General features: G+C 41.4%; 1 protein-coding gene across 1 annotated transcript in view; it reads right to left on the reverse strand.

Moving 5' to 3' along the window:
• LOC146268567 (AT-rich interactive domain-containing protein 5B-like) overlaps positions 1-15,339 on the reverse strand; it is a 45,242-nt gene that overhangs the window by 21,866 nt on the left and 8,037 nt on the right. Inside the window, exon 4 of the mRNA XM_084709831.1 lies at positions 5,530-5,760. Coding sequence (XP_084565957.1) covers positions 5,530-5,760 — 231 coding nt within the window. The remainder of the gene's footprint in view (positions 1-5,529; positions 5,761-15,339) is intronic.

Consider the following 15,339-nt stretch of genomic DNA (forward strand, 5'->3'; position numbering starts at 1 on the left):
TAGTAATTATCAATCATCATCGAAAATGCTGTCAAAACAGCAGGGCAGTTTGGACTCCGGTCCCCATGGCAACGAGCCCAATCTCAGCATGTGTGTTTACGGGATATTAAATAGTTATTTTTCAGTTCTGACTCCCTCTAAGCTTTTTTTTTCACAGGTGGACACAGAATGAATCTGCCTGTTTTTGGAGCTACAGAACACTAATGTGTAAAACCACAGCAGGTTGGGTTTAGTGTGTGTTGAGGCGAACAGGGGTTAGGGGGTGTAGACTCATGTCATATGTCCATGACTTTATCACACTCACACACAAACACTAACCTACCAATTAGTCAGCAGATATGCAAACATCCACAATTTTCTCCAAAGAGGGCTTAGTCATTGACAACGAATTAAGTCAGCAGATATTTAACAGGGTATTCGAGAGAGAGCTGCACTGTTGTGACTGATGTGGTTGATAATGAAACAGAGGTTCATGTTTCTCTCCAAGATCATGATCTCTTTCATGATCAAGTCCACGTCTCTATTTTAATGCGACGTCCACCAGATGCCTGAATAAGGATCCACTACTGGCCAATCCATGACGTATGCGCTATTCACAGTCCTGTCTAACATAGCACATCAGCATGTGTGAATTTGAATAGATCGTATGTAGAGAATGTTTTTGGTACGCTGCCAAATTGGCGCGACCCTCTGGCATACATCACTCAGTACTGTATGTACCAGTTATATCGACTATCCAAGAAGTAATATTGCATTCACTTAAAAACACAGATTTGCTAACTAACGTGATTAACAAATAAACATAAAAGCAATTTGAGGAGGAATTGGCAGAAGTGCGCCTGAATTTATTTTCCTTGTTTATCGTTGCAGTCATTTGCAAATGGCAGTGTTATTTATGCAATGTTGTTTTGCATGTGCTCCCTGGGGAGAGAGAACATTACTCTTTCATCAGATCAAATGAAGTGAAACGGAGCGATTCCAGGAAGAGCCAATTAAACTGTTCAAAGAAGTTTATTATTGCAAGGATTATGAAATCATTCTCACTGGATGGGAGAGTGTTGAGGGTGTGAATATTTGTGAATATTTGTGTGCTTACCGCTGAGAAAACCTCATAAATGGCCAGTATACGAAAGCTTTGCAATTCAACTATGTTATTAATGTATGTATGTACAGTATCAAGCGTTACTCATTACAATGAGAAATAAATCGTTCTCCTAGAAAATGAATGCAAGATACTGAACACGGTATGTAATCACGTACACTGCCTCATCACGTGAATACAAAAAGGTTGCTATGTATCCTTTATTCATTTAATTCGGTTTCCCTCTCTTTTTTCTTCTATGTGTTTCTTCTCCTCAGCTCATGTGATACACTCTTGATCTCTGTGGCAAGTCATCTACTGGTCCTCATTAATACATATCATCCTCTGGACTATGCAAGCTTTCAACCGGGGCTGTACTGCCAGCCATATTGCGGAATACGGTGACCTTTGACCGCAAGAACTTTGATAACATCAAATCTCATTTAAATCATGACATGGGGTGTGATTGCAACACACCAAAGGCACTGGCTACAGTTCATAAATATAGATCCATCTCTTCTTCTTAGCAGAAACGCACAATTGATGCCAAGTTGTCAAACGAAAGCAATCATCTGAAATGTATACATCCAAACTGCTCCTATGTCTAAATTTAAAAAAATGTATGTTTTTTTTCTTCCAAAAAATCTTGAATCGATTTGTAATCGTATTGTGACCCCAAGAATCGATTCGAATCATGAGGTACCAAACGATTCCCATCACTACTAAAAATACACAGCAGATGACATGTCTGGAAAGTTTATGTAGTTTTAAATTCTATCTGAGGTCTTGTGACTGAGCGTTGGCATGGGTTGTCAATGGCCATTGTTTAAGAGAGTAAAAATCCCTTTTAGGGATGAAAGGAAAGCTAACTGCACACAGAAAGACCATGTCGTTCCAACGCGTACGAATGTAAAACAGACAAAATAAATTACGTAATATGCGATTTGCTAAAAAACGGGCTAACCTTCAAAAACATTTCCAGATTATTGGTATTGACAGAGTGAAACAAAGACTAAATGGGGCTGGGGCTTTATGGAAATCAAACAATCTGTTTTGAATAGAACTACTGAAAAAGCAGAGGACAAGCTTTGAGGCTTATGCTATTCATTACAGTGAGGGGGGGGGGGAATCACAGCACTCTATAAATAAATGACTGCAAGGATAAACACACATGCATCAATAAAATAGATGTATTCTAATAGATAACGCTCCAGTTACACTAGATGGGATTGAGTTAACCAAGGACCTATCATTACGACTTTGTCAATTAGGGTGATCTACGTATGTAGCAGTGGAGCGTGGTGATTATAAATAATCATTTTAAATGGGCCAGCGCATGCTTTTCCACTGCCTTTTGTCTGGTTATGGAGCAATTTGTTCCTACGAGAAATTACAAAATGTTCCCTTCACTAAACAACAGGCAATACTCTTTCTTGTATTGTGCTTGTCAAGAGGAATGAGACTGCAGACATGTTAGTATTTGTCTGAGGTTATTGAAGTTAAACATAATCTATGTTCAGAAAAGACCAACATGCCCCTACCTGCACCACTTAACACCAAGGCTTACACAAGCTTCTTTATCATAGGGAGGTATTAGAGAGTACTCTCACCATTAACATCAATAGAGACTTCAGGGGTTCAGTAAATATCTTCTACAGTTACTCAGTGAGATCACTTAGTGGACTCCAGGTCCCAGCATGCCTCAGTAGCCTCAATGGAACATTTGTGTTTTACTGCAGGAGCAAATCCATATCAAACTCCTGGTAGAACTCTATTTCTCTCTTGCTCTCTCAATAATATCTCTCTCTCTTTATGTCCAGATAAATGGTATAGATCTCTCTGAGGCAGTTTACAGGGGAAATGATGGTAATAATGCCCATCTGGATAGCTTGCATGTTTCCAATTAGAACAGAAAAATAGGGAATATCATGATTCACCACATGGTCATGCTAATTCTATCAGAGGGCTGAAAATGCTTTTATTTTTAATGCCATATGAATGTCAGCTTTTTGTTAGCATGGAAATCTTTTCACTGACTCTTCCTCCTTGCTCAGAATCTATGTCTCAATGATGTGACACATCAATGATTGAATGCGTGGTTTACACAACTATAAAGAGACCAGAAAAATCACTTAATGATTCACCAAGTATGAGCACAGTGCCAGTTGCTATAGGATAGAGGCTGCACATCCTGCACAGCCTGATGTAAGCTCAGGAGGAATAAAGCATTCATGATAGCATCAAACCTTCACCAAAGCTCAGGTCACACAGTGTGATTTCAACACGGCAAACCAGCTCCATGTTGCTAACAGTTTAGAGAGGATAAAAATTGTTCTGTCGTAAGCAATCTGCAGCTCCACTGGGATCCAGTGAAGGGGAGTGACACAAGCACACAAAGGAAATCACTCCCTTATCAGACTGTTTACATTCAGTCCCCATCCTGGCCACGCTGGGCTACCCTCGGAACATAACCAGCCTTTACACTTTGCTATGACTAACCCCTGCATTTCACAACCCCTTTTAAAAATAGACCTCCATTCCCCCAATCTGTTTAGAACACATGCATCTGGAGAGCATTAACATATAAAGCAATAAATCTTCTTTTTTTTCTCTCTTTCTCTCCTCCCCACAAGAGGATTACAAAAAGGATTCCGATGGATCCCAGAAAATTCCCCCCTTTTTTAATAAACATCAAACAGCAACAGTGAAACTAAAAACACTGATGGAACATAAAAGATATTGATTCTGTTTCCTTGTGCTTGAGAGTTGGAATCTAGGGCGAATGAGAAAGGGGAGGCTAGAGCAAAAACATGATTGCCTCACCAGCTTTCAAAATACTGTTGATTTAAGCAATGAGCACACACGGGTGTTAGGTTTCTACACAAGTGGGGGCAGGGAGGGGAGAGAAGTCAGCAACTATAGACTCTCTTTGATTACAACAGAAAGGAAACTCGCCCAGCAATATTATACATGCATGCTTTTATGGTTACCATGCAGGCATGTAATTAATCCATTGTCGGGACAATGCACAGTGTCTAACGCCATATTTAAAAACTGAACAAAACAACTTCCCCTATTCATTTCTATGCATAGTAATTGCTTCTACTTAAAACACAATTCATCCTGTTATGTAATGATTCATGTCAAACCTATTATACATGTGGTTCTTACATGTAAATGTTATCCAGAATTGTGATAACATTATGTAACAGTTTCTTTCTCATTATCATCCAACAACGTCAAATATGAAAACAAATCACAGAACAAGTACAGGACGCTAAATGATCTTAACTTATGTTATGCTGTTTCCCTAACTACAACAAGTACATGTTTGCGCAGATACAAGACACCCATTTCTATTAGGTGCTCACATCCATATATGTCCTCAAGGTTCTTGTAAATGACAAAACCCACTCCTCCACCAACCTCTTACAGCTCTGTTCCAATTACACTACAGCGGAACAGAAACTCTGCAAAGACATGAAGCCCCCCCCCCCCCCCCCCCCCCCCAACTCCGCCCCCACCCACCCTGAGGAGGGTGACATACTTTTGTGAATTAGAAAAGAGATTCTCTATCAAGGGGCAATGGCAGACTAAGACTTGGCCCAATGATAAAGGTCATAATTAGCATTAAAAAAGCAGAACAAACAATCGTCTCCACAGTCCGTTCTTGTTTTTTTACAACTGGCCATTATTCAGTATTCACATTCCCCTGGCACTCAACCCAATAAATTGTGAATTAAACATGGGCAAATTTAATGTTTCCCTTACACGAGTAAAACACACATTATGCGGTTTATTCAGGAAAATGGTTGTTTACCTAGCAGCTTTTCAGACACCTTCAGTCAGTCTGAAAAGACTTGTATTATATAGTATTATGAGCCAAGTGAATAAGCAACATCAACAGGGTGTTGGGTTTGCTAGTCAGAACATATTTTCCGATGAATAAAACTGTTTCCCCTCACCTTTGCTGCTCTCTCAAAACTCAAATTACCCAACCAGTCAGCCAGCTAACTGGGAACGACAACTACTTTTGGGACGTTCCAATATTTTAAGTGAAATGAAAAAGAATACAGCTCTGTTTAAGAAACTAAGTTGAGTGCTGATGAGCAATCTTATCTTCAGATCAGTCGGACAGGGACGCTCATTAGCTGTGCTGATCTACTGATTGGGTCCATTTCATTCCAATTCATGAGGCGACTCGGTCAATAAAGGAGTCAGATGGCTGAGCGGTTAGGGAATCAGGCTAGTAATCTGAAGGTTGCTGGTTCGATCCCCGACTGTTCCAAATGACATTGTGTCCTTGGGCAAGGCACTTCACCCTACTTGCCTGGGGGGAAATATCCCTGTACTTACTGTAAGTCGCTCTGGATAAGAGCGTCTGCTGAAACGACTAAAAGTAAATGTAATGTAAATAAACAGGCCAATGACCTGATCTCGACACTTACCAAACTCGTCGCACACGCTCTCGTTCTGGAGCAGCGTTGGGTTCTCGAAGGTGTCCCTGCAGTACAGGATGCGTGTGTTGCCGTGGAGGGACGCGATGCCCCCAAGCGCCAAGACGGTGTGGTCCGTCTGCAGTGCGGACGGCTGCTCCCTGAGACGGGCTTGGACCGAGCGGTACCGACAGTACTGGGGGTAGCTCAGCACCAGAACCTTTCTGCCATCGTCTTCCTGACCTGAGAGGAAAAACAAAATGTTCAAAAAGGGATATATTATGATATTATTATTTAGCAAGTATTTATTCAATTCAGCCTGGGTTGAAATGTCACCCTACCACCCCACTGGCATGTTAACCTAACACTTCAATGATGTGAGTATCAATGCAAATGATCTCAACCCTCTCTTTACCTTAGGCCGTGTTTATATATATATATATAGCATGCGTATAACAGCGGAACCAAAAGGGCAACAGAATGTCAAGGTAAGCTCCTGGATTTTCACGTTTCGACTGACAAGCTTTAACAAGCTGGTTAAAGCGGACGGTTTACCAGAGATGGCTCACTTTAAGGGAAACAAGTGCAGGAGAAATTTTCCCCCGAGGGCAGTGTTGTCGTTCAGACTCCTGCAGTAAGGAGGCAACAGAGAGAACCTACCCTCGATCCATCACAATCCATAACGTCACACATGCTACACAAATCATTACCTTTGTTAAAGGGGAAAAACGTCTAATGTATTCCATGGCATATGGGGGGTGTAAAAAACAGGTATGCCAAGTCCAAACAAGAAACCGTTGACACATACATATCAAACACACCCCTAGTCTCCCTCAGCCCAACCACAGTTGAAAAATATCCTGCCAGGGTGTTTTGGATACACTGAATCAACTAGGTTAGAATTTCATTGGAAGTGAAACCACACAATACCATGCAACCCGTATTCAGATCCTGACATGCCTTGTGAAATATCTGGCATGACACGAATGCTATATACAGTATAAACAGACCTTTTATGGGTTAGACTTGGTCTGTCCAGCAGGATAAGGACCTACACTGCAGATCAATTCTCCACAGACTAACACAGACCCCCTCCTTATGATGCCCCTCATCGCACACACACATTTATCACCGGCTGTTTCAGCTGTCACACACCATTAAGGCATAGTGGCAAAGGCTTTTATATATCCAAATGTCAAGACTTTTATTATAACCAGCTACCACCAGACCTGCTTCTCTCCTGAGGATCCTTGAACCATTCACTTGATTAGACTCAATTTAGGCATTAAGTGCTGTTTGTGTGCATGTGTGTGCGTGTGTGTGTGTGTGTGTGCGTGTGCGTGCGTGTGTGTGTGTGTGTAGCCTAAAGTACACACAGCGTATGTACTCTCTAAATTACATTGTTCACAGAGTATGACCTATCTAAATAAAGGACGTCCTTATCTTTACACAAGCATTTTAATTGGCTGGGTATCTAGCTTGGGTCACTTGAGAGTTGAAAGACACAGAAAACCTTATGCAATATCTCTCTTACATTCTTCGTACCCCTCCGTTTTCCTTCTTTATCTTCTTCTTCATCTCTCTCTCTTTCTCTCTCTCTCTCTCTCTCTCTCTCTCTCTCTCTCTCTCTCTCTCTCCCTCTCTCTTTCGCTCTCTCTCTCTCTCTCATACTCTTGACCAAGCAACGTATTGTGTGGGTCTTTTAGAGGCCCTATGGTGATGATTAAACAACTGTGTAGCAGACTGTGGTAGGAACACATCGTAAAGCCATCACAAACCTCATAAACGCAACACAGCTTTTGTGTCATGATCATACACAACATAGAGGGACACCTGATATCATAACCACTCATTCAAGACACTCACCATTCATGGCAGGCATCCAAGACTCGCTAAGGAACATTTGGAGGATATTATACAAGCAAAAACCAATCATATGGAAACTACAGGCCTCCAGTGAATGAATAGTAATTTCTGGTTGAGGAATTAAAGAGCGTGAAAGCAATACTTCTCTTGGACTGACAGATGCTGTACCTGTAACATCTTTTGTTAATAATATCACGTTTGATAGCATCATTGATGTGTTGAATTCGCTGTGGGAACATTCATGGTCCTATGAACATTCAAATATGCATTGGGCATCTACTGACAGCGCTGCAGTATGAACACTTTCGATGTAGCAGTGGAGCATAGTGTGAACAACACTGCAAAGTCTATTTTCAGCCACGTAAATAACTGGTCTAAACAAGAAAGAAACAAATCAAATGTCCACAGCAAATTTGACTCATGTTAACTGAGTGGCTAACATTTGAACAAGCATAAACCCCTTAAGCCGGGCATGAACTCTGACAGGATCTTTCAAGCGCTGCAAGCACAGTTGTGTTCGCAGGGAGAGAAAATGCTGAAAACCATTATTCTCATACTATCTGTCACCCACTCGGCACTAAATCACTCACTTGGCCGAAATTTGCTGTTGTCGACATTTCCACATTATCTAAGCAGCCAAGGAATTTACTGGGTCTTAATGTTGTTGGGCTCATGCATGAGTCAATAACGTCACATTCATATTTGATTTAACAATTTCATACGCACTATATATCAAACCTGAATGAAGAGCTTATGTTCAGCCACATAATCAAAAGGAACTCTTTCTTACTGAAACTGGAGAAAACAAATACTGTACACTAGAGGAGAGAAAAGGGGAGAGGAGAGGAGGGGAGGGGAGGTAAGAGCAGAGGAGAAGAGGAGAGGAGGGCAGGGGATAGCTCTTTCAGTATTCTTCCTCCATCCTTTGCCGTTTTGCTACTCGCCTCTGTATTGATTTCAGAGGTTGCCCTGTTTCCATTTAGCCAAGACTCCTTTCATAATGTATAACACATCTCGGATTCATCCGCCTCTCCTTCCTGCAGCATCTATGCTTTATCATAGTGGGGACGTGACACTGGGAGGCTGTAAACAGTTGGCAGCCTTGCTGTTCGTTTATCTTTATTGAAACCCTACCACAACACAAAAAAGGATAGCATCTGTTTAAAGTCACAGAGCTGGAAATCTTATTTTATTCCTTTAACGGCCAGCACACTACCCTTGTATTTGTTTTGAAGGAACGAAAACAGAGAATCCAATGTCTTCCATATTCATGAGGTACTGCGGGACCATAATAACTCAGTGGCCTTCAGTCATCTCTTCTGCATCTCTCTCAAGTACTGACTCGTCTTTACACGGCCATAATATCAAGCTGCACAGGAACACTCCACAGTGTAGATCAGGCCTTTAAGAGCTATCAGCCTTTTACATTCACAAGGCATGTCGGCTGTGGTGAACCCCTTCAAAGGGAATCGTATTCTCACAAAAGGGCACAAACACCCAGAGGAAATGTTCTATTGAAACTGTATGAAGGGCGTAGAAAGAGACGGTGGAAAGAGAGAGGGCGAAGAGAGAGAGAGAGAGAGCTCTTGGAGCAAGTTGGTTCCTGTTCTTAATTATCGAAAAGCACTAAAGTGACTCTCTCAATTTGGATGGGGTGGAGCGTCCTGTAACAAAAAAGGAATGTTTATATATTTTTCACCTCGATTTATTCAAGTGTACTGCACAAGGACTGGGCACGCAGCTATGCATACAGAAATATGTGCACACGCTGGCAAGCATATACACGCGTGCACGCACACACAGTCTACAATTAGACTACACTGTTCTTAATTTGGTTCCAGATGTTCTCACAGTTGACACCGAAAAAATGGCAATAAACCACACTTTCAAAAACATACTCCCATTTCAAATGGTTTTAGTGGAAAAAAACAAGAGCACTTTCCTTGAGTTGATTTATGTGATTCTATTACATTAAACATTCTTTCCCCAGAGCGGGCTCTGCTCCCTAGCAACAAGAGCTAGCAGCTCTAATGTGGCTGGCATGGGGCCAGTGTAAGCTGTCTGCGTTATTGATTGCTAGATTGAAAAGTTTGCATTTAATAGGCTCTGTAATACATGATGAAATTATTCAGGGGCTTCTCGCGCCAAATTGGTTCCTTTGACTATCAAAGAGGAAGGCTGTTACAAACGAGGCAATGGAATGTTCCAAAGGGGGGTCTTTCATCCCTAAAACAAAATTATACAGCTTCAACCCTGCATCTCCACAATCATATAGGAAACTTGAAACCATAATTGCCTGTAACCAAAATAGGCGTTATTGACATTGAACAAGCAGAGCGTTGTAATTCTCAGGACAAGAAACACAGGTTTTTTAGAACTGACCCAAAGCGCTGGGTGCATAGTCTATTGTGTTTTGATAAACTGACTCTTAACAGTGAATCTTTGTGTGACACAACCCAGAGACATTCATACCACAGTTTGCCTTTTGAATCACAGATACTGCCCACAACCCATTGCAGTGGCACAACTACTCATTCAGCAATCATTAACAGTAGCAGTAGATGTTATGGAACAGACATTGCTGTGTGGGAACAGCCAGTTCTGAAAACAAACAGAAGGTTATAAGGAGAAAACTCAGTGATTCCTTCCACCATTCCTAGCTAAGTCTAAAAGGCTTTTGCACTCAGGTGAAGATATTCAATCTCTTCTGACGGCCTCTCCTATTCGTCACGCCATGTTGTTCAACACAAACTCCATTGAACAACTGAGATATCCACATCATAAACATTGGGACAGAGTTTCTAGCCTGCCATTCCCTGCGCATCCCCCCCCAAATGAAACAGATGAGATGTTTCCTTTAAATGTATCTTAAATGGGACGCCACATTCTCATTTGAGAAGAGAATTCCACGGGTAGGCAGAAAAAATAACATCTTATCTCAAAGATTGGGAACTGGGTCATGTGGGGAATTACATGTCATTCTTGATGAAACTAGCTGTGTGTATTTCCTCAAAGGGGCCCCATTATAAAGCCATGACAGATATCCACGCATACAGGCATGCACAACGCATAAAAGAAAAACATGATTTAATATGTTTTCAGTGAAAAGGACAAAAAGGCAAAGGGGGAAAAATACTACAGGCTATTTAGGACAAGCATGTAGCCCATTTTAAGAGCTATAATAAGAGAGGGGGGAGGGGGCCTGTCATTCAGAACAGCCCATTGTGAATTCCTGTCATTATATAAGAACTTGTGCTATCAGCAGATCTGTACAGGAAAGGCTTTAAATAAACAGCCGATAACTTAGCCAACTGGAACTATTTAAATCATTACATCCAGCAGCACAATGTGCAATTTGCATGGATTTGTAGAGGCTGCTGGCACAGCCAATCCTTCTGAACGGGTAATGACTTCAGTAGCTTTTGATCAAACTAAAGCCCTTTGTTCCCATGAGAAAAATGCTTTAATTTGGGCTTGAGAAAGAGTTTTATAGCAATATGTCATAATAAAAGTCCATCTGTTCATGAGTTGCTGTGTATATAGTTTAGTACAGTGCAAACACAAAGCAAATAGTGCTTACATAAGCTGTCATCTACTAATCCGTTCAGTTTTTAAAAACACTGAGATTTACTTTGTTTCATGTTCTTTTACAACATAACTACAGGGTCACAATATCTCCAGTGGACAACTGTTAGGAGAGGAAATGGAGGGGAATAACATAGTGATGAATAAAAGTCATTTGCCAAGTGCCCCTTGTACAAAAGACGGAAATGAAATAACTGCCTTGACAACAGGAAGTGGCAGAATCAATGAACTATTGTGCTGTAATTTCTTTCCTACCTTTCCATGAGAGCTCTTACACATTTACAGGGCAGAGAACAACAATAAATAGTTCAATATGAAAACATTTTCCAAATGCTCGCAAGCGCAATGTGCCATTTCAATATTTTTTTCTGACATTGGAAAAAACCCCAATCTTTTTCCTTAACGCTGACTTAAAGGTTGTAAATCGCACACTCTAGGGTCTGGAATCAATCAACCGGCACTGCAATTAGCTAGCGCGGCAGGACAATGGCATTGTTCCGATGCTGTGAAATGTACGGCGTGCTATTTCCATGGTATTTCTTTCTGACTGGATTTCCCTCAGAGCATGTTGTGAAAGGACTCTTGTCCAGTAACTGCAACATGCTCAAACACACAGCAACAGGAGACAGCTTGACGTGCATTCATAACACAGACAGACTAATATGTGTTCTCATGAAATATTCAGAGATATTAAGGAATGATAAAATGGCAATAAAAACGGTGAGTCATTCCAACTCTGGAGGACAGGTTTGATAGGCTACTGTACGCAATAAAAGCCACATTTAATATTCGTAAACAAAGTGAATACACTCAGATCAACATCAATAAATGTAATTCAAAGGGCTACTATGAGGTGTGCGTTAATGTGCAGAGCGTGCGTTTTAGATTTAAGGGGAGTCTAACTCAATTCATTGTGTGTCTTTATTGTGTTTCTCAGCTTGAATTTTAAAACACCTAATCCAATAAGGAATAAATACAGTCTGGAAATATTGGAGCAGACAATCATTCTCTGTCTCCATAACTAACTCTGTTTTCTCTCTTTCTCTGCCCTCTGAGAGCTCTGCTAGCTGTTTGAGATGTCTCTCATGTTATGGGAGAGGTCACATCAATAGTGCTTCTGTTGTTTCAGACCCGACTAATGGAGCGACAGAACCCTTCATTTCCTCTGAGGTCACTGCAGTGTTCCACTCTCATTGTTAAACCGTCCAGCAGCCCAGTCATTCAACCCCCAGGGTGTACGCAAAAACAGCTGGAAACACACTGTGACATTTCACACACCAAAAAGAAATTATAATTAAAAAAATTAAAAATGAATAAATAATTATTTTTTGGTGTTGGAATCCAAATTTGATTATAAAGCGAGTGCAAGCCAGAACAGGTCGTGGTTTACTGTCTTTCCTTCTATTGCTCCCATTCAAATTCGAGGCATGCTCAAATGCTCCCCACATCTAATAGATTTTTCCACCCCGCCACACAATATACTGCTTACAGATTTAGAATTCTCTGGCTTCCGGCCAGGCCTCAGTCATAAGGGAATTAATGATATGAGCAGATCAGTGTAGAAAAACAGCTTGTGATTCTCTCCCCAACAGGTCTGAAAATAATGAAGAGGACATGAGCATAAACAAAAACGATCTATCTATCATTCTTTCATTATATCTGTCTATCTATTTCTCTATATATCTATATATCTCTCTATTCAAGTGCAGTAACAGAGCAGAATGAGGAGCAAAATCAATACAAACACTTCATTAAATAGAAGCACAAGCTTTGGCCAGCTTCTGAATTAGTTCTGAGGAAATTGCAGAAGGTGGAAGAAATGCAACAAAGAAGCAAATCAAATGGCTTCAAGTTCGGCTCACAATACTCTCATTTCAACTGTCTCTGTTGCAACATGCCGTACATTTCTTTGACATTACTTTGCTGTAAAAGATACATCTGATGTTTGTACTGCATGCAGTATTAGAAAGATGAAGCAGGTATGTGGACCAGACAGGTTCTTTTCTACTGTTTTATCACTCCACTCTCTTGTATCAACATTAGTAATCTTTGGTATTTCCGAAAAGTCTGAGAAAAGAAAAGGACAGACTCCTAGGACTATATTAATATTAGATGTTCAGACAGGAACCCCAAATATCACGGATGGTTCGGTGTGTCTGCCGGCATAGATAATGAGCGCCCCCTTCAACAGCCTACATCTGTGATTACTGGGACATGTGCCATTTTAGTCTCAGTGTGTAGAATGTAGAATGGGGGCTGTGAAAGTGAAGAATGGGGATAAAGATTCTGAAGAAGAGCCGTTGTTCTTTTCTTCCAGAAGATTCCTCCACCACGGTCCTGAAGGTGAGCACAGTGGTGAGCGTATGAGGACGAGGAGGAGGGGGGGGGGGGGGTTGGGGCATAAATGTGACCTTGCATAATCCCTGTCATCATCTCAGCTGTGAGAGCCACACTGGGTGACAGAGGGCCACTGTGGAGAGCGAGAGACTCACAGGTCTAATGGTCCCACACCTGTTTTATAGATCAACCACTCACTCTAATGTTCTGGTAATGCACACAGCAGTATCATATTCCAATTGTGCGGCTCCATCACCATCAAATTACCAATATCTGCAGTTATTCGTCTGTGTACTGCGGCAAATTCGTACTTGCTGTTCTCCCGAATTTAGATATCGGTTATAGGTGGTTGAGACTCTGCCACATTTTGCACCGAATACAGTTGGTCTAAACACCAGACGACAGTAAAAAAAAAAAAAATCTCTGTATTTTGCCTGAAAAAACCAACTCTGCTGTCTCATGCCCAGGCTAGTGGAATGAAACAAGAAAAGCAATTTCGACAGGCAAAATATGGGACAGTCCTCTAGGGACACAGTCGGAATGTTAACTTTTGTGGCCCATGTTGGTGGAATTGCTCATCTTGCAGCTGTGGGTCCATATAGGCCTAAGTGTAATATTAGTCTTAACCCTGCCAAAGCTCTCACTGTGAAGAGTGCCTTTAAAACAGTTCAGTGTTTCCCAAGATGGCACTTGAATTATGACACCAATCTTCTCTCGCCTCGCAGTTAAAGAATCACAGTGGTCGATGCTGCAGCATGGCAGGCAAGGTCGCTTGTTCTCAAATTAATTACTTTTTTTTTTCTGTGTGGACCTCTGTTTCTCTCCGCCTTTTGAACCCAATTCTTTGCTCGCTTGCCAAAAATGACGCACCGTATAATTTAGATCTAGAACAATACCACTGTGACAAAATGTGTCTTGCAGCATTTTTCTTACGCTGAGAGACAAATGCAGAGTGCGGTGCCTCAAATTGGCTGTGTGCCAGGAAATGTTAGGATACGCTTGAAGGAAGAAAACTAAAAAATATTTCCCTCGATAACAATGGCACATTTTATTACCTTTTAGCTCACAATTGTTTTCAATGCAGTCTGCAAGATTATAGCAGTATCCTGTTTTGTTGAACATACCTTAGGCAGACATGGCATACTAGTGACTAATAAATAGATAGTTCTGAGTAGGATCGAACAAGCAGGCACCCTTTTACGTACACTTTAACTACTAACATGGAGGCATTCTGAATGCTAATTTATCATATCACACTCAAGGAAAAATATGAAAACACAATATTTATCACAAGGCCAGCGAGGACATTGAGAGACACACTCAAAGCGCTCCACAAGGGCTCTATATCTCCTTTCAATGAACATTTAATCTCAACAGTCAGTGGGTGCATTACACACAGTATACACACCATCCTGCACTTAGTACTATAGCCTGTCCCTGAATTTCGAGTGTGAGTACGAAGATCCTTATCTTACCATGAGTTTGACTACACGTCAACCCACACCACCGATCGCAAACTGCCGGTGGTAAGCAGGGCCAAGAAGTGCTGACCTGGCACATTCACTGGCAGAGTGGCAAGTCCAAGTGACAAGAGCATTTATATACGCGGTGATGGAATCATTACCGATGACATCACGCGTTAGCATCACAGTTATAGCCAACAAAAATGATTGTCGTTATCATCAGGTTTTAAGAGAGAAACGTCACTGAAAATCTATACTGGGTGGGGGGTCGGGGGGGTGGGGGTAGGGGGGTGGGGATGGGGGTGGGGGGGTGGTTACATCTGAAACTTTACTCAGTGAATGGCCATAACACACTCAATAAACAAAACATCAACACAATCATTCATGAACGAAAGCTGACACTGACACATGCACACACAGACAAACTCAAACACTATTGATTCCTCCTGTTGTAAAACGACAAAGTGTCCATTATTGATCTTCCCTTCCACTTTGTGCACGAGATTACAACAATGCAGAATGTATCCAAGGGCAATATGACATTCAAAGGCCTGCGGCGCAGCACTCCCCA

This window comes from Hypomesus nipponensis, chromosome 11 (assembly GCF_054491055.1).
Source record: "Hypomesus nipponensis isolate SF chromosome 11, ASM5449105v1, whole genome shotgun sequence".
Taxonomy (NCBI): domain Eukaryota; kingdom Metazoa; phylum Chordata; class Actinopteri; order Osmeriformes; family Osmeridae; genus Hypomesus; species Hypomesus nipponensis.